This window comes from Lethenteron reissneri, chromosome 33 (genome assembly GCF_015708825.2).
Source record: "Lethenteron reissneri isolate LAM-NWPU_2019-01 chromosome 33, ASM1570882v1, whole genome shotgun sequence".
Lineage (NCBI taxonomy): Eukaryota > Metazoa > Chordata > Hyperoartia > Petromyzontiformes > Petromyzontidae > Lethenteron > Lethenteron reissneri.
In genome coordinates, this window is record NC_083811.1 from 2595046 (window position 1) to 2616404 (window position 21359).

General features: G+C 45.2%; 1 protein-coding gene and 1 long non-coding RNA gene across 4 annotated transcripts in view; both read right to left on the bottom strand.

The window, feature by feature from the left end:
* The window catches only part of LOC133350178 (solute carrier family 13 member 1-like), a 28944-nt gene extending 21690 nt beyond the window's left edge, over nt 1–7254 (bottom strand). The window contains exons 1-3 of one of the 2 annotated variants that reach the window (XM_061564250.1): nt 6171–7253; nt 4122–4232; nt 1389–1519 (exon numbers count right to left, since the gene is read on the bottom strand). In XM_061564250.1, the coding sequence (XP_061420234.1) occupies nt 1389–1481 (93 nt within the window). In that variant the 5' untranslated portion in view covers nt 1482–1519; nt 4122–4232; nt 6171–7253. Of the gene's footprint in view, nt 1–1388; nt 1520–4121; nt 4233–6170 lie in introns of both variants that reach the window. The other variant, XM_061564253.1, reaches the window with a different exon arrangement.
* Nucleotides 7255–11128: 3874 nt separating this feature from the next.
* LOC133350198 (uncharacterized) lies at nt 11129–21354 on the bottom strand. 2 transcript variants are annotated; one of them, XR_009756022.1, is made up of 4 exons: nt 19335–19461; nt 18638–18834; nt 16698–16806; nt 11129–12208 (listed from the first exon to the last, which is right to left on the bottom strand). It is a non-coding gene; the product is annotated as an uncharacterized LOC133350198 (long non-coding RNA). The 2 variants fall into 2 exon arrangements; XR_009756021.1 differs by lacking the exon at nt 19335–19461 and adding an exon at nt 21305–21354 and having other exon boundaries at nt 11130–12208.
* Between the last annotated feature and the right edge of the window lie 5 nt (nt 21355–21359).

The following is a 21359-nucleotide window of genomic DNA, read 5'->3' on the forward strand; positions in this document are numbered from 1 at the left end:
ATCATATTGTACGTGTTAATGTTGAACTTTTTTCGCACCGTACGTAGCAAACCGTGCTAATGGGAGGTGCGGAGATTGGCAACCAACGGAGGGAAAATGTCCACCATGGAGAAGATGGAGTGATGGAATCGGCTCGTGTGCACGAGCTAAATGGATTGTCACATCAGGCGACGGCTTAGGGAGGCATTAATCCAGCAGAGGATATATCATGGCTGATGGCAATGATTGATGATGATGATGATGGAGACAGCCCTAGGAGATTGAGATCTCAGACACATTCAATTTGGGTTCCTAGTAGTCGTTCTGGTTGATTACTTAATACAAAACCACAATGGCAATTCAATAGCAAACACTACCCGGAGCTTTCAGAACCTCCCCAAATACACTTGCATGAGACACGGCGCTCACGAGTACATTTCTCCATCCAATTTGGTGGTGCAATATTTTATTCCACGTCTTGGCCCAGGGCGATTGAAGGATGCTCGCCACTCACTTCACTCAGAAGCAATAACCTGCTGCATCAGTCTTCCCAACAACATCGCTTTTAAAGAGCCAGTGCCAGCCGCTCACAGATATGTGTAAAGAGCTCATTAATAACTCGCGAGCGAGTGAGAGTGTGCGACTTGCATGAGATGGCCACAGGACATTCGTGACTTAGCCACCAAGTGCCCAGACAGTGATGTTATCGCCATCAATCAAAAGGAGCATCAGCAGCAGTAGCAGCCATTGTCTACGAGGCAGATATTCAGACGATATGAGAACGACTTATTCACAGCTGATATTTACAAGAAGAGAGGGAGATGAGCGATGTAGGAGATATAATTAGACGCGTCGTATAAGAGATAATCGGCCATGATCTATCTACTGCTGGGCGATGGCCTCCCCACACCGTCGCCACTATACAGAGCAGTGTTCGACAACTATTAAATATACTCAATGGCAGTGAATGGTTTGTTTGTGCGCCTGTGCGTTCGTGTGTTGTCCTATCAGTGAGATTCTTCGATAGGTAGGTGAGGTTGCGTTGGCTGTGGTGCTTGCAGAGCGTGAAAATGTACTTACGGGAACCGACTTTTTAACCCATGCTGGGATGGTGGTGGCGCATTCAGTTTCGTGTGCGTGTCAAACCACCGCGTGGGTTTCCGTGGCTGTGCCATGCAGCTGGTAGGCTGGAGAATGTGTCACATAATTACTCGTAGCCACGGCCATAGTGAGAGGTATCATGGCTGATACTGGATGCAAGGAGGCTAGGAGCGGAAATGTTTTCTGGGTCACCGACCTGCACAGACCCAGCCGAAATGAATCTATCCCGGCCTACGCTCCTGCGCCCGCTGTGGCTGGAGTGCAGTGGAGGAATACGCGGCCATCAGCCGGCGAGTTCTCTACTTTACCTTGCTTCTCCACAACAGCGGCAGAGGCAGCAACAAGAGCGGGGCGAGCGTGGCGATCAGCAGCCGCCGCCCGGACCAGAGCTGTCGCCACATGATTCACGCCGCCCAACACGTGACCATGCCCTGTTGACCTGCAAAGACAAAGATCCCCCGTATTACCTTCGACTTCTGGGACAAGTGCTGTTCAGCGAGCACCTATGAAGGCCGGCAGGGAACGCAAGGGAGTGGGGTGGCCAGCCCCATGCACCAGGTACTCATTTGAGGCTCGGTCAACCTTGGAGAGGCCCAGGACCGGTTCAAATATTCGCCACTGTTATTGGTCGTGAGCAGTAATTGAGCGTTGGTGTACGGTGCTTTTTTCTGGAATTTTTGCTCTTTTTTTTCCTGGATATTCAGTTTGCACATAGTTACATAGTCACTTTAAGATGTTTTCTTGTTCATGTTTTTGTTTTTTCTTTGTTGCGGTTGCACCCGATTCAAGAGCCGAATGGCTCACAGGGCTATACCAAATAAATTTACTTAAAACTTGAGCTTGGGTCGCCGGGTAGCAGCGCGCTTAACCGTTACACTACCGCTCCCCAACACTACCACTGTTGATCTGCTCACACGCGCGCACACAAACAGCCACAACAAGCCACACTCTCTGTTTACCCCGGAGAGTCTCCGTGAGTCTCAAAGTTCTCTTGCTTTTTGTTCAGGAGGGTCCTACCGCAAGGGGATTTTGGCCGATTGCATGGATGAGTGTGTGGCTTTTTCTGGGAGGAAACCGAGGAACCCGATGAAAACGTGCGTCCGTAACTGTGAGGCGCTTGATGAGTCTCGGCACTTTTTTCAGGAGGGTCCTGCGGCATTGGGGATATTTGGCCGATTCCATTGTTACTCTAGCGGCCTATTCGCCCTCCAGCGATGAAGATAAGCCTTGTTTACCTGGAGAAAGAATCACTTGTCAGTATATGCATCTTATCGGTGCAATGCTTATCCTTGGTGCGGTGGTTATAACACTGGGTTATAAACCCGGTGACCTCAGTTCGATTCAAAGTGGTTGGGGAGTGAAAACTCGGCCGGTTGCGGATGCCATGTCTGTTGTGCAGTGCGGTCACCGCTGTGCCACCGGCTTCACATCATGAAATTATGTATTGCAATACACATTGCATACGTGAATGCGAAGCCTTATGACAACATCAGCCCGAAATTAATCCCGAAAGCGAATGCAGTGGCCGATCCTGGACGGGCAACACATCCTGAGAGTTGGTGACCCACACATTGTGCAACAGAGAGGTGCAAGAGTTAAAGTTGGACTTAAAACTTTCGTGACTGCAAGAATTCATATTCTTGGTTCGTTCGGTAAAGTCACGTAGATAGAAAATAAAAATAAAATGTAAAATAAATTACAAAAAATTTAGGCAAAAAACCCCACGATGTTTCGATCGTTTGTGTTGCGATCGAAACGTCGTGGGTTTTTTGATTTTTTATTTATTTTAAATTTTATCTCAATTTTTATTTTCTATCTCTGTGACTTTACCGATATAACCAAGAATATATGTTCAAGAGTTGATTGCGTTGCGGGCAGCAGAGGGCAGTGCAGCTTACCCCAGTTCCGCATTTCTCCCCACCACCACCACCAACCAACCCGCACTGACCAGCGTGGTGAAGTATGGTCATTCAAACACGGGCCCCACGTGTCATAGCGTGCACGAAGTCGTGATTCGGAACTGCTACGGGTATATCTATACCTCGAAACAAATAACAGCGCAGAGCCCCGGGAAGTAGTGCAGTGTAGATGATTTGACGGCATTTGTCTTCTGTCCACCCGCATCAGATGTGCGGGCTAAGGCTGGCAGGCCGGCCGGTAGGCACGCTGTCTTATAACCACACGAACGCACCGGTTCCGGGGCGACCGATTTGAGGCTCGGTCGACCCCGTGGGAGATGAACACCCGTCCAAATGTGATGTTGTACGCACACGCGTTCACGCGCACAAAGCCACGCGTACACACACAGGACTCGATATGCACGCGCGCACACACACACACGGCCTCCATCTAGTCTCTCTGACACGCACGTGCACGCACGCATACACAAACCATCACACACACAAACCATCACACACACAACCATCACACACAACCATCACACACACAACCATCACACACACACCCTCACACACACACACAAACCCTCACACACACACAAACCCTCACACACACTCGCGCACACACAAACACTCACACACACACAAACCCTCACACACACACAAACCATTACACACACACAAACCATCACACACATCCACTCACACACACAAACCATCACACAAACCATCACACACACAAACCCTCACACACACACACAAACCCTCTCACACACACCATCACACACACACACAAACACGCACACACAAACACACACAAATCATCACACACAGACCATCACACAAACACACACAAACCATCGCACACACAAACCATCACACACACTCACAAACACTCACACAAACACTCTCACACACACAAACACTCTCACACACACAAACCATCACACACACAAACCCTCACACAAACCCTCACACGCATAGCGGGGTCTTTATAAAACACAACCCCAAAGACAAAGATACCCCCCCACATTACAGCCTTCAACACAGACTGTTAGCGAGCACCTATGAAACCCGGTACACGATGGGTGGCCCGACCGCCTTTGTATCCCTAGTATTTGCACACCGCACCAGGCTACTCACTTGAGGCCGAGTCGACCTTGGGGAGGCCCAGGAACGGTTCAGATGACTGTCACCTTGTGTTGGCCTCGGGCGGGAATCGAACTCGGGTGGCCGGTTTCGTAGCTAACAAACCTTCGCACACAAACCATCACACAAACCATCACATACACCATCACACACACAAACCATCACATACACCATCACATACACCATCACACACACACCATCCCACAAACCATCACACACACACAAACCATCACACACACAACCATCACACAAACAAACAACCATCACACACACACCATCACACAAACCATCACACACACCATCACACACACACCATCACACAAACCATCACACACACACACAAACCATCACAAACTCTCACACACCATCACACACACACCATCACATACACACAAACCCTCACGCACACAAACCATCACACACCATCACACACAAACCCTCACACACACACAAACCCTCACACACACACAAACCCTCACAAACACACACAAACCATAACACACACACAAACCATCACACACACACAAACCCTCACACACACACACCAACACACACACACACACCAACACTCACACACACAACCATCACACACACACAAACCCTCACACACACACAACACTCACACAAACCATCACACACACACAAACCCTCACACACACACACAAACCATCACACACACCATCACACACACCATCACACACAAACACTCACACACAAACCATCACACCCACACACAAACCCTCACACACACCATCACACACAAACCATCACACACACAACCATCACACACACAACCATCACACAAACAACCATCACACAACCATCACACACAAACCCTCACACACACACAAACACTCACACAAACCATCACACACACACAAACCCTCACACACACACACAAACCATCACACACACCATCACACACACCATCACACACAAACACTCACACACAAACCATCACACCCACACACAAACCCTCACACACACACAAACCATCACACACACCATCACACACAAACCATCACACACACCATCACACACAAACCATCACACACACAACCATCACACACACAACCATCACACAAACAACCATCACACAAACCATCACACACACACAAACCCTCACACACACACAAACATACACACACACACAAACCCTCACACACACACAAACATATACACACACACAAACACTCACACACACAACCATCACACACACACAAACCCTCACACACACACAAACACTCACACACACACAAACACTCACACACACACACAAACACTAACACAAACACTCACACACAAACCATTACACACACACAAACCATCACACACACAAACCATCACACACACAGCGGTATCTACCACACGCACACAGCCTCATACACACGCAAACACACATGCAGACACACACAGACACATCAAAGACATCCAGACACACACACAAGCGGTCTCTGTCTGACCTACACCACACACATACGACTTCTCTCGCACCCACACATAAAGACAAAGATCCCCCGTATAGCCTGGGCTCGTGCTGTTAGCCAAGTAGCGCCTATGAAGGCCGGCACGGCACACGAGGGGCTGGGTGGCCAGCACCACACCCGGCCGCCTTTGTCTCCTCGGTGGCAATATTTACACATCACACCAGGTACTCATTTGAGGCCGAGTCGACCTAGGAGGGTGTCCCGGAGACCGGTTCAGATGATCATCACCGGTGTCGCCGGGTAGCGGTGAGCAAACCGCTCCCCTTTCCACACACACACACAAAGATCCCCCGTGTCGCCTGTAACAGACTGTCGTGGCAAGTGCTGTTAGCGAGCACCTATGAAGGCCAGTACGGCACACGAGGGATGGTGGGTGGACAGCAACCACGCCCGGCCGCCTTTGTCTCCCCGATGTTTACACACCGCACCATGTACTCATTTGAGACCGAGTTGACACACGCACGCACACGTCTACCACACGTTGAGCGTCTCGCTCCCACACACATCTCTCGCATCATCATCATCCGCCGTCGATGCCAAGGCACTCTCCACTCACCGATACCAAACCGGCTCAGTGCGAGCTACGCGCCCGCTTCACTCCCTCCGATGTTGCTCCGCCGATGAAGAGGCCCGCGGGCACACGGAGTGACTCGTGGATGAATAGACACGCAGAGTGACTGGTGGATGAAGAGACACACAGAGTGACTGGTGGATGAAGAGACACACAGAGTGACTGGTGGATGAAGAGACACGCAGAGTGACTGGTGGATGAAGAGACACGCAGAGTGACTGGTGGATGAAGAGACACACAGAGTGACTGGTGGATGAAGAGACACGCAGAGTGACTGGTGGATGAAGAGACACGCAGAGTGACTGGTGGATGAAGAGACACGCAGAGTGACTGGTGGATGAAGAGACGCGCAGAGTGACTGGTGGATGAAGAGACACGCAGAGTGACTGGTGGATGAAGAGACACGCGGAGTGACTGGTGGATGAAGAGACACGCAGAGTGACTGGTGGATGAAGAGACACGCAGAGTGACTGGTGGATGAAGAGACACGCAGAGTGACTGGTGGATGAAGAGACACACAGAGTGACTGGTGGATGAAGAGACACAGAGTGACTGGTGGATGAAGAGACACACAGAGTGACTGGTGGATGAAGAGACACACAGAGTGACTGGTGGATGAAGAGACACGCAGAGTGACTGGTGGATGAAGAGACACACAGAGTGACTGGTGGATGAAGAGACACACAGAGTGACTGGTGGATGAAGAGACACGCAGAGTGACTGGTGGATGAAGAGACACGCAGAGTGACTGGTGGATGAAGAGACGCGCGGAGTGACTGGTGGATGAAGAGACACGCAGAGTGACTGGTGGATGAAGAGACACGCAGAGTGACTGGTGGATGAAGAGACACGCAGAGTGACTGGTGGATGAAGAGACACGCAGAGTGACTGGTGGATGAAGAGACGCGCAGAGTGACTGGTGGATGAAGAGGCACACAGAGTGACTGGTGGATGAAGAGACGCGCGGGCACACTGAGCGACTCGGCCCTGGGGAGGAGCGAAGAGCCGCGTGCGCTCCAGCCGAGTGGCGGGAGGATGAATGGGAGGAGTGAGTTCGCAGGGGCAGGAGGAGCAGGAGGAGCAGGAGGGGTGGAGGATGTTTTGGGGGTCGGCTTGGCTTCGTCTGACGATCGTTCCACCCTCCACCGTTCTCTCGGCTTGGCGTGGCAGGGAGGGCGGCGGTGGAAATGTGGGAGGAGGCTGCAGAGCCACGGATCTTCCCAGCACCAGCACCAAGCCCTCCTCTCTCTCGCGAGGTTATGTTAATATACATGGCGACCCGCATGCAGCTTCCCACATAACCACATCCCTTTTCACACCCCTCCCTCCCTCCCCACTTCGCTTCTGCTTCCTAACTTACCAGTACTGTACCGTATTTCCCCCGGATTATAAGACGCTCCGGAGAATAAGACGCACCCCAAACGTGTGAACGTAACAAATCTGGTCTCACACACACACACCAAAGACAAAGATCTCCCCTATAGCATCAGCAGACTGTTGGGGCAAGTGCCGTGAGCGAGCACCTATGAAGGCCGGCACGGCACACGAGGGGGTGGGTGGCCAGCACCACGCCCGGCTGCCTTTGTCTCCCCGGTGGCGATGTTTACACAAAACAAACCAGGAGCTCGTTTGAGGCTGAGTCGACCTAGGGGAGGCCAGGGACCGGTTCAAATCGAATCCGGGTGGCCAGGTTCGTAGCGCAGCGCGTTAACCGCTACACCACCGCTCCCCGTCAGACGGAGTATCAGACGCACCCCCAAATGTTACTTTCAAAACACTGGGAGGGGGGAGTGCGTCTTATAATTCGGTGCATACGATACAGCCACCCCTCCCCCCCTTGTGTTGCCTTTGGTCGGCTGTTGTTGTTTGTGTGTGCTGGCGGTCATTCATTGTTGTTCGACTGTCGTCGGCTTCGGCTGTCAAGACGAAACGGTGTCTGTGTGTGTTTGTGTGTGAGCGTAGAGTGCGCAAAAGAATGGTGGTGTCGTATTGACATGCGAAGCATGCTGTCAGTCCTGTTGTGTTGTTGTTGTTCTTTTATGCTTTCGAAGCTGTCACCTTTGGGGTATAAATTCAGTGTCATTCCAGTGATGTGCTTGCAATGATTCACGACATCATGATTCGCATCATGACATCATGATGATTCACATAATATCATTGCCTGGTCGCGGAAACCTAATTAAATATTTCACGATTATAGTGGTGATTCGAATCCGTGCTAGGTTATTCTTTTGTTGCGTCTCATTTCAAGGCCGTAGCCATGGAGTCAACATGGGGGGGGGGGGGCAAATCTTCCAGGGGGTCTGCGGGTCCCCCCCAGTAAAAAAAAATCTAAATTTTTAAACTAATTTCCTGCCTAAAATATGAAAAAATGCACTAACATATAGAAGACTTTTTATTTATTTTTAACAATAATGTCTAATAGTATATTGTATTCCATTGCTATGTTTTTTCTTCTTTACCATTCCTTGTTTCATTGTATGAAATGGCAGAGATTAGGGATTCATAAAGTACAACCACAACCACAATCATATCAACATAAATCTATTTTATAGCAATATATTGTGGGGGGGGGGGGGGGGCATTTTAAGCATATTTGAATATTGCACGCGCCTCCGTTGCGCTGTGGGTGCCGTTTGTCCCCCTGTCCCGCCTGCGATGTCTCTATTATTGTTGCCGTCTTCTCGTACGCCGCGCCTCGTTTGTGTTGCCTATCTGGTTTCTCGCATCTCACTCCATCTCAAATTGGATAACACTGGTCAACAACAACAAAAATTCTGGCCTGGACTTTTGCAGCTGTTTTAGACTAATTTCAGGGTGCTGATTCCAAATCTGATCTCAGATTTGCTCCATCACATCTCATTTTTATGCTATCGGCATACCCCATTTTCATTGATTTTACCCGAAATTAACTCTTGTCACTTATGATTGCAAGTTGTTGCGAGTCAGTGACTGCTTAAAATATGTTGCTGTATTTTTAGGATAGTGTGTCTATAATATCATTTTATGTAGATATCCACATTTATTAAAAAAAAAATCTTCTGCAGTTTTTATTGAAAATTCAATATTTGATATCTCAAAAACCTGATGTGATAGACAAAAAAACTGATGCCAGATTTGGAATTAGCACTCCAAAATTACATTAAAATCTTTGGAATACCTTATGCCAGAAAAAGTGTGTTGACCAGTGTTATCCGTCTGGTTTGTACCGTCTCGTTAGTGTTGTCCGTCTGGCACGTCCTGTTCCGTTTATATTGCTCGATTGTGTCGTATCTCTCGCTTGGAATGCCTGCTTGCTTTGTACCATTATTAATTTATCTTGTTTTTACAAACATTGTCAGTCCACTGCCGGATGAAGGCATTCCCATGCCATGTTGGTTAACTGACCATACTTCACCACGCTGGTCAAATGAAATGGTGGGGCCTAGAACCAGTTGTACAGATATCACTCGCAACTGGGCCTGCGATCTACCGCTAATAATCACGCCCACAAAGCTATCATCGGCTTAAGAATCGAATATAATCGATAACCCTGAACACGCCTAGGTCAGCATTTGGTGTTCCGAGCTCAGGCAGTGATGAATGGACCTTTGTGAGTGAGCGTGAACGCTCGCCAATTCTCCTGCTCACTCACGCACACGCGCACGAGATTTCTCCACCTTGTGACGGTAATTAAAATGGATTTTGTTTTGTTCTTTTGCAAAAAATTCAGAAGCTGGGATTTCACGGCAATCGAGGCGGGTCGGGGGGAATTAGCCTAACACCCAAGGCAACGTAGCGTCGTGGTGTCGCGGTGAAGTTGATTAGTCGGCAGCATTTTCCACCGCGGGTAATGAATTCAGAATTATAATACGGTGGCATTTACTGTACAATAATATTCGCCCTCAACATCATCATCATAGGTGGATGGGGGCTATGTAACAAAAACAATGTTTGCTGAACACAGGCCCAAAACGCTCAGCGGCCAGCAAGAAACAGCACTATTGAAAGTGCAACGGATAAGCGCTATATAAAAAGCGTCTCGAATCTTCTAAGTTTACACTAACTTGGGAGTAAAGCATTGGACGGCCGAGAAAGCGATTTGTATATAAAAAATTCGCAACACGCGACGCTGTGGTTTTGTGAAAAAAGGGGGATGTGGTGAATTAGCACAAAAAGTGTCACATAGCATGGTTTTTTTTTATCTCATGCAACGGCGATGACGTCATTACCTGTGCATGCGGTGGCGAGGTGCGACACAGTGGAGAGATGTTAACGACCTCGCCTCGTATACAGCAGGTCGTGGGTTCGATCACATCCCTGACGCCTCTATGTTTGGAGTTTGCATGTTCTCCCCGTGGGTTGTGTAGATTTTTGTCCGGGTTCTCCGGTTTTTCCCTTCACATTTATAAACATGCGTTTAGAGAATGTTGCTGCTATAAATTCCCACTGTAATAAGCCACTTCGTTGGACTATCATTTGTGGCCAGATCGCTTCTGAAAAAGAGCTATATAGCTCTGTGGGGCCTTGCCTGGTAAAATAAAAAATGTGATTCAACACAGATACTAACCTATAGATACTTTGCCAGACTCAGGATATGCTATTTTATTCTGCATAAGTATAGGTGGGTTTTTTAAATCCAAATAAAACTTTCCTGCAAAATCCCGAGGATGGATACAACTACGCCACTTTTTTTCCAGCCAGTGGATTGATAACGCGCTGTAAATGATTACACTTAGACCTCGCTTAGTGCTCAAGATGCCATTCCTGGAGAAGTGACAGCTAAATCAACCGTTGCTAAAATGGGTCATTAAAGCAGTGTGCATATATATGAGGACGAGTTCCCGACGTTATTTCTTACGTATGAGCAACATATGAGGGCTTCATTAGGGTATCGGTAATATCGCAAATAATAATAGAGATGGTAAACATTTCGTAAATATATTTTAATATAATAACATCAGTATTATGAACTGTATTCACGAGTACATCCACCCATCGCTCACGACCCACACCCACCTGACACCCCCTCTACCCGCCTTATCACTTGCATTTTAACATCATAAGAGATTCCTTGACACCTTTGGTCACATTTCCAACATTAACATTTGCAGGCCTTTTTCAGACATTATGGGTCTAAAATACTCATAAAACACGCAAAAAAATAGCACAGAGACCAAGGCAGAGTGAACAAGTCGGCGGGCAGGTGTGTGGTTTTTTTAAACTGGTGAGCTCAGAGCGTTCGTCGCACTCATTGGCTGAGAGAACGTAAACACAGGTGGTGTCGGGTGCGTTTCCTCGGCACTGCATGTTCCCACTCGTAAGTGCTTTTTAGATTTTATCAATTTTTGGAAGAAAAAAATGTCCCCGGGACAAAGAGCGCTATAATGAATACACGTTCTACGAGGTAGCGCTAAGTGAGGTCTGCGTGGTATAATCAAATTACACTAGTTTACCTGTCGCCGCATATGGGGTACTAAAGGTATGCTGCCTGTTGCACTTATTTAATCTATGCTTTTATGAAATCAACGGGAAAGTTGAACCTCTGTAGGTCCCTCCCCTTCCTCTTTAGGCCACAACTCTTTAATCTCTGTGACCGCAACCATCCTCCTCCACTTTGCGATTCAGCCCCGTTTCTTCCTCTTTTGGCTCTTGGAGTCTTTTCTTGTTAGGCCCTGCTCCTTCCTCCAGACACCAAGGGTTGGGCTCGAGAAATATCACAGCTGTCCATTGTGACAACACGCAGATCATGTAGCGCAGACAATGCTTTCAGTTCATTTCTTGAAAAATATTTCCTTGAGAACATTCATGCCGTCATCCCCCACAGAGTCCTCTCTAGGCCGAGTGGCATTGGAGCATCGTAGCCCACTGATCTCACTCTCGAGAGGGGGCCTGACGACTCGTCCATGGGGGGACATTGTCCCCCCAAGCAGTACTTGAGACTCGCTCGGCCAATATTCCACGGTGGTGGTCAGCTTCGGTCCTTTCCTCTCCTCGGTCCCCGTAGCAGTCACTGCAATAGCCTCCTTGCTGTCCGTGTCCGACTGTAATGGTCACAGCACGAATCGGCAAGTGTTACAACAGAGACATTGAACCCATCACCCAACAAAACTCTGCAGCTGAGCGATAAAATACTTGCTCGTCCTACCGATTTAGGCAATAGCCTCAGATTTGTGAACCATATCAATTCTGTTTAAGTGAGTTTTTATGGACAGTCTTGACATGCTTTGGTGTTTGCAAGCTATACAAAATGAAATGAATATTCATCGGTTAATGTAACACCACTATTAACATTTTTTGAAGGGTAATTCTTCAACATGTCACTGTTCCTAAATATATACTCCAGTACACGTTGTGACGAGTTCTTGGCTTTAATCCAGCGTTCTTTGTAAAGAGTATTTATAAGCCGCGGAATATCAATGTGTACGTGCAGTTAATTTATATATTTTCCCCCTAAATATATGGAGACCTGACAACAATCATGCCAGATTTCAGCTTTAAAGCCTTTCTTGAACATCACTATAATGTACGTTCCACTCTTTCCATGTACTGCATGTGATCTTTATTTCAAATCTGGCTGCCTACTACTATTTTTACGATTGGAGCCACATTGGTTTAAATTCATCTTGACAACATTTACTAAGGATCTGCCATTACATTTATCTGGTTTGCTCATACCTGACTCAAACCCTCCCAATCTAAGATTATCCTCAAAATTAAATGTTCACATCACAATAATTAAAACTACATTCTCAGAATGTTCCTCCATGCATGTAGGTTCACAATCCCCGGAACAACACGGTATATCTTCTTCCGTTAAAGTCTGCTCCCTCTCAATCGGACTTTTATGAAAAATTTGACTAATTCCTTGGAAAATTGGGTTCCAAATACTTTTGATGTTCCTACCTCATGTGTTGTTATGTTTCACCAATATCAAGAGTTTTTTTTACAACCTTAAGAGATTTGTTGATGACAATTTTACGTGACTTTTCAAATTTGTGTATTTGCCATTGCCTTGTAATCCAGATCTGCCTTGAAAAATTTACGTGATGTCTATATTGCTTCATCTGATTGAAATTGAGAATGTACACAAATATTACCATGAACAAACAAACCCACACAACACTGGGCTATTTTGAAAGGAAGAAGTCATGTATTAAAGTTGGGTCAACGACTTTTACCAATTATTAACTGGTGACACAGCACACATACATACATACAAACAAGCAACCTGCTGTAACACAAGAGTGAATCATACGCTCCTGTGGTGCTATTTAAGCAAGCAGCCTTCAGCTGTAAAGTACACAGGACTCAATAAAGGACCAGCAACCCCTTTGGGTCATCGTTCTCTTCTACATGCAACTGCACCGAAAGCAGGGGTCGGCAGCCTAGTATTCACATGGAATGATTTTTTTTACCGAATTTGAAAAAAATGGCTCTTCTTGTTATTTTGGTTGACACTTGAAGTTGGTGGTGTTTCAGCTATCCATGGCTGAAAAAGGTTATTGATAAAGGTATTGGGCTATACATTGATAATGTATAGATGTGAACATTTGATTTTGCGATGAAATGTACTGGGAATTTGTGAACACAATGAACAGATTTGTGCTTTGAGTTTTCAGAAAAATTGGCATAAGTGGATTATACAAAAACATTTCAGTGACCATTTTAATATCCCTCTCTGGCACCGTATTTTAATATTTTTTTAACTGATTTGTCTACCATTTTGTATTCTATAATAGCTATAATGGAGTGGTGGCAGTGGTTAGCATCGTACTCTAGGAACACCGTGACTTGAGTTTGATTCCCAGCCATGGCTAACATCAGTGGCCGGAGATATCTGAGCTGGTCCTGGAAATACCCTCCACAACTTGCACTGACTCACATGACGAAGTATGGTAAAAAAAAAGGTTGTTTGGGAGGCTTTCATTCAGCAGTGAATTGATAAACATCTACAATATGGGACCTTTCTTGTCAGTATTAAAATATAACAATAGGTTTCACCCTTTCTGGTAATAAAACAGGTGATAATTGTTTTTTTACCCTTTTATCTGGCAACAAAACTGACACCTTTTTTACAAGGAGTCATGTTTGCATTGACCACAATACCTGCGGTCGGAATGCAAACAAAAAACACAACTCTGATAATGTATGCACTGTCCTTGAAATTGATTGGTCCACACCCAAGACAGCTTTTCTTAGAGCCTCATCTCACATGGTGTTGGACCAGATGTCTCGGGTGTAGACTAATCAATTTCAAGGACAGTGCATACATTATCAGAGTTGTGTTTTTTGTTTGCATTCCGACCGCAGGTATTGTGGTCAATGCAAAAAAAAAGTGTCAGTTTTGTTGCCATATAAAAGGGTAAAAAAACAATTATCATATTTTGCTACTAGCAAAGGAAGTTCCAATGGTGGAATAAAACAGGTGTCAAGATGTTTGCGTGTTCACCACAAGCACGTGTGGTTCATGCAGACACGATTCCTTGAATAAGGATTCCGTTTGGTGTTTTCTTAACATCTTGACACCTGTTTTATTACCAGAAAAGGTAAAACCGATTGTTATATGATAAACATGTTATTACAATATAACAGTAAATAACATCTAGATAATGTACATCTTCCACAACAAACTTTCATGGCACTTTATAATCATAAAAAGTAAAACAAGTTCTGCAAAACAAGAATCTAAAGATAAAAAGGGGCAAATATGTACTTAACTCTGATTTATCCAGGTGATTATCCAGGCTGTGGATTAACTGTGTTAGCAAAAATAAATAAAAATAGATTATTCCAAGCTCATTTGCATCTTTTACACGCTTGCTATTTCTATTACGATCTGCTCGTTACCGATAAATACATGATACATTCTTCAACTTCGCCTCCATTCTATGCTAAGAAATCAATCAAATTTTCGAGCGTAATTTTCTTATTTTTCCTTCGTGTTTTTCCATCCACTGCTAAAATTTTGATGAAAAAAGAGATGACAGTCCTTAAACCTACAAATTGAGAAAAAAACACAAACTGCAATAATTTAAATAAATAACACTGTTTTTAAAGACTTGATTTCAAATTATTGATGTTTTAATTTGCCATTGCAAGTGACATTTGTCTTAGCTACGTAATCACACACAGCCGTCCCCTAGATTTCTGTTAAGTTTTACAGACAATTAGTCACCCCCGGGGTGGTGTGCCAAAGATTACGAGTACAGAGATATGGAACAATACATTTTAAAAGATAACAAAAAGTGCCACTTAATGGACATTATTCCGTCTTAATCCTTTTCTCATCAGCATTGGAAACTCACAAACATTTGTTTCGTCACCAGACAGATTGTCTTTGTGTATCTGAAGTTTGTGAATAAGACAGCAGCAAGATTCGTGTCATTTTTTAAAGCATCGGTTCAGTACTTAAAATCAAATGCTGACAAAAGGTTGAAATTAAGCAATGCACCTTGGCAGGGTTTTATGCCCCTTTTGTTATATGGGAACGGTGACCCTAATCAGCAAATGCTGCCGCTTGAGATATCACGGACCCTCACGCCCTATAACGGCACTTAGCTCGTAAACTCCAATGCAAGCCTTGGCCCGAATACATGTGAGAGTACTTCTCATATATTTCCTGTTGAAAGATTGAACGCCGCAGTTCATCGCACTATTATCCTGCACTTTAACCTGTTAAAAGATCACACAAATGTTGCTGAACTCCGTTCCCGTGGGTGTTGAGGTGCCACATCCTGGCTTGGAATTGGTGGTACAGAAAAGTGTGGACAAATATCATCTGTCCCAGATTTGAAGCGTTCGTGACTGCAAGGATTCATACTCTTAGGTTTTTTTGGTAAAGTCGCGTAGGTAAGAATAAATAAGAAAAATAATAATAGAAATAAAATTATAAATCACGATACAGTAAATCAAGCTGTGATGGTCCCACCTGATAACGGAGACTTGTGTTGCCTCCGAAACATCGTGATTATAATTTTATTTCTATTATTATTTCTATTATTTGTATTATTTATTCTTACCTACGTGACTTTACCGAAAAAACCTAAGAGTATCATCTGTCCCTTCTGTATGGGATAGAGTTTTGCCTGCATGCATGTAGGTTTTCTCTGGGTGCCCCGGTTTCCTCCAACATGTAATCACTCATGAATTGGATGAAAATATGTTAATATATAGAGGGCTGTCAGAAAGACCGCGTCCGAATGAGCCTGTTCTTCACCTGAGGACGGCTGCTTGCGTTGTGGCCGAAACGTCGTGAGAACTGTATTTTATTGTTTTATTTTTATTATTTTATTATTTCCCTTCTACGTGACTTTACTGAAAGAACCAAGAAGACTATGCATGCTGTTGGAACCACAGTACCACAGTGGAAACATGTCTGAAGCCACTGCCTTCTGCTTATGTGTCTGGTCAGCAACAACATTTTTTATATGACTATTAAATCCACATCTGAAACCATCGCCAGTAAAATATGCACATGGGTATGTGTACAAGGTTGTATACTTATGTTTCCCCTGTCGGCTCTTAGCTCACAATGTCAGGGAGGAACTGCAGGGCCATGTGGAGCAGCTCTGACTCGCTCATGCAGTAGATGGGTTGAGTAGGGCCACCTTTGAGTTTGGAGAATGATTTCCTGGATGTCCTGACAAAAAAGGATTATAAGCAACCTCAGTGGTTGGTAAACAAACATAACAGCCAGGCATCGGTACAACTATGCATTCAACCACTCAGGTATACAAAGAGCCAGGCAGAATTCAAATAACCAGACAAATATTAATGAAAACTATTCTTCATGTAGCCAGGCATTTGTATACAACCAGACTGACATTTCTAAACAGTTTCTGGTGCTGTATAAAGCACAAGTGGTCCATATTGAAGTAATATCACATCTGGGGTGAACTCCTAGTTCCTATCTGACTGCTGGATAAAGAACCATCTTAAAGTGTTTTGGTTAATTGATGCTGCTGAACTCAATGCTTCTATCCAGTCACTCACCATTATTCAATCGCTTTCTTTTCACTATCTATTGCTACTACCATGGTCGTTAAGCATATGGGCTTCACACCATGATACCTCTGCTAATGGGACGGACTAATTTTATTTGGCGGACTTTTTTTGTCATGCATACTGTGTTCAATCACCAAATCTCAGGACACCGTTTTCTTTAATGTTTTGGCTCCCACTACTTCGTTCTGCAGAATGCCTTATTATCTATTTTATCAAGTTCCCATAACCTTGCTCGATTCTGGAAACATGTTGTTATGTGATGTACTGTCATGTTGTTTTACCACTTTGCGTTATAGACCAAGGCCATGTGAAGGAACTGGTTTAGAAAAAAAGTCTGTAGCCACCGGTGTAACTGACCAAATGCAACCAATCACATAATCATCGAGATTAAGTAATAATCCATAGCACTATTATGGCAATGTTTGGTGGATCATGTAGATTTGTAAACCTCACAAACCCTCTGTGCTGTGGGGTGGCCAGCAAATGACAATACTGTACAGCAAGCATGGCTGTGAACCTATCTGTACGGGTCTTTGATCGTTTTTCCCTTTTATACCACTAGCTTTACACTACCCGGCTTCACCCAGGACTTGGATTAACCACGCCCGGCCGCCTTTGTCTCCCCAGTGGCAATGTTCACACACCACACCAGTTACTCATTTGAGGCTCAGTCGACCTAGGGGAGGCTCAAGACCAGTTCAAATAATTGTCACAGGTGGTGGCCGTGAGCGGGAATCGAACTCAGGTCGCCGGGTTCGTAGCGCGGCGCGGTAACCACTACACTACAATGCGTTACGCTTCCACATGCGCGGGTCACACGACAGATTTGACGTCACAGCTCACTTGCCGTGTAAAAAACTAATATGCATTATTGAGCACCCCCCCCCCCCAAAAAAAGTGTATTTTTATAATTTTTGCATGGTGTACAGTCTGGAAAGTACCCACATGGCAAATTTCCAGTTTGTGGCATGTCGGGAAGTACGCTAAACATTTTGAACAGACACACATATTCACAACTTTTCCTTTTACATATATGGAGATATCCATACTCCAGTTTTCTCCCGCACGTAACACTATTTACAATATCTTACAAATACCCGAAAACAGCACACTCTTGGGACTCTGTGAGGCTTTGCGAGATACATCACATGATATCGTTGTCCACACTGCTTTTAAGTGAGATTGGACAGGCAGGACATGCCACTCAAAGGGTTGTGGCCAATCAATGGTGAAGACAAATGACGGAGTGTCAGCCAAATACGAGCATATGCCTGAAAATAACTCCACTGGAGTCAACTTGTCAACTTATATGCAGGCGCTGGATGGATTGTTGCATTTTAAGACTTACAGATGGTGCCGGTTTGGGGAGGTCTTCATGCAGCAATGGTTTGATAGTGGTTGATTATAATCATAATTATGATGAACATCATTGTCGTCACAACATGCATATCACTGTAATGGCAAACCTCGTCTTGCCTCTCCGTGCCATGCCTTTTGAGCCGGAAGCCGTCTGCATACCCCTGCCTGCAGGGTTCGATCCTTGCTTGCCAGCGTGTTCTGGGGCATCAGGACCCGTGACCATCCAGCCCGGGAGGGCCCGCCTGCCTCCACCGGCCGTCCCCATGGGCCCCTGAATCAAGGGGGGTTCAACGCGTGAAGAAACCTGAAAAGAGAAGAGCAATTGTGAAAGTAGTCCAAGTGAATGTGGGATTAGGGGTTTGGTAGAGTTAGTGCACAGGGCCAGTGTGCTAGCGGCTGGTTGGTTATGGTCAGTGAGAGGGCCATAACAAATGGCTGGGAGTAAGAGGGCTCGTGTTTAGCAGCTGCGTGGCGTTGATTATGGTTATGGTCATTGTAACTAATGCCTGGGTGGCTAGCTAGCCAGGGTTAGGCTCAATGAATGGGCGAGTATTGTAATGGTTGGTGAAGGGCATGGCTCGAATTAAAATTCATAATTGAGTAGGCATGTAAGGATTAACAGATTAAAATGTATTTATACTCATGGTAAATTAATGTGATTGTGCGCCAAACATATTTCACTTAATTCGTAGATACTGCAAGTACTTTATACATTTTAAGTTCACGTTTGGGACATGGTACTAATGAGACACTGCAGATGAGTCGGTGCGTATATATGTACAAAGACAGAACACGATTGCATACCTATCAACCCATACGGTTTACCCGTATTCTTGTGCAAGGAAATTGAGTTTTCAGGTCCATACGGTGTTTCAATACGGGCACAAAATAATAACTGTCTATTTGTTTGTTTTTCTCCCTTGTGATGGGACTTTATAGAATGGACGTTGAGATGTATAAGAGGCACGGGGTGACCAATAAGGTCCCAATTGGTCTGTAATAATGTAGGCACTGACAAAGCTTTGACAGGCATGCGATTGGCATTACAGAACAAGACATTGCGTGGAGAGCAAGGCAGTACAAACGGAGCAGACGCGACAGGACAAAACGAGACAATACAGAATCAAAACAAAGGGGCCGTCCATAAATTACGTCACGCGATTATGGACAATTTTTGACCCCCCCCCCCTTCGTCACACGGCGTCACAAAAAGTCAGACCCCCCCTCAAAAATGACGTCACAAAGCTCTGCCCCCCCCCCCCCCAAAAAAATATAACACATGCTTCAAATCGCTTTAACTATTGTCATTGTAGTGCGTATTTAATGTGGCGCTGCACTCTGATGTTGTAGGAGAAAACATTTATTAAAACGTTTATTTAATTAAGTAGAATGTGTTGTCTATATTTATTTAAAGTTGCGTATTTTATGTGACGTCACCTTCCTTAAACCCCCCCTCCCCCTAGGTGCGTGACGTCATTTATGGACGGTCCCTAACATCAATTTCGGTGGTTACCTGGCTTTTATAAATATAAAACCAGGAGGAATAACTCAAAAGTTAATAGAATCAAAATGTACTGACTGTTACATGTTGAGTACTACCATAACCCTGCAGCCGGCTATGGCTACAGGGTTTGGTGGTGGTACATGTTAAGTCGTTTATTGTGAAAATTCCGTCACAGTTCCTATGATCACTGTTTCATTGCTTTCATGGCTTTATTTTGGTGATTTCGACAAGTTTTTTGGTTTGGCCATGTTTGTTTGTTGTAGTATGGAGTAAGACGGATGGCCTTAATCTAAGTTGTCTTGTGGTTGTTGTTGTTGTTTGACTTGCATCCCACTGGGATTTTTGCACACAGCGTTGATGTACGGTGCCTTTTCTGCAATATTTTGCTGTCTTTTCTTGGATTTTCTGTTTGCACTTAGTCACATATTCACTTTAAGATGTTTTCTTGTTCATGTTTTTGTTTTTTGTTTGTTGCGGTTGCACCCGATTCAAGAGCCGAATGGCTCACAGGGCTATACCTAATCAATGAACTTGAGTACTAACTTTATCGACCTCTAGTGGCGCACCTTCATTGAGACGCGTGGCATCCACACCACACGGGTGAGAATTCTGCTCTTGTGTGATTGTGCAAATAACGAATGAATATCCCCCCCACCCCTTCACGTTATTAAAGCTCATTCACAATTAGATGTAATTAAGTCAACAACTTATTAAAACGTTTGTGGTTTGGCGGTGACGTGGCCTAGAATAACGACGCAAGACGTTTCGGGAAAACGTCGCCGATGGTCAAGCGTAGCCTATCATATATATTTGTAATCCTCTTAAGGCCTGTAGAGTGTTATTATTGACGAATTGGGATAAGATTCGTCGTTGTTTATACACCACCGGCAAACGCAGTAGGATTAGCAAACAATTCCCGCTTACTATGTCCGTAATAATTTATTGAACGGCGGCCAACGGAAGATGAATACACCGCAGAGGGAGACCGCCGTGGAGATGGAGCACATTTAAATCAACTCCCGCAACGCATCAACAGCAACAATCGATCCACACGTATCGATTATTGCTGTTGATACATTGCGGGAGTGATGGATGCATGGCGACGTATGACGATTGAGGCTTCCATCCAGCAGTGGATGGATCACGACTGATTATGATGGTGATGATGTTGACGACGACGACGACTCAGCGGCACTTAATTCGCGTAATTTAAATCAACGTGAATGGTAAACGAGATTTTTTAAAATTGTTTAAAAAAAATAAACTTTACCTCAGGGTGGCGACGCGGCCGCTACGTCACTTCCGGGGCTCCTCTGCGTCACTTC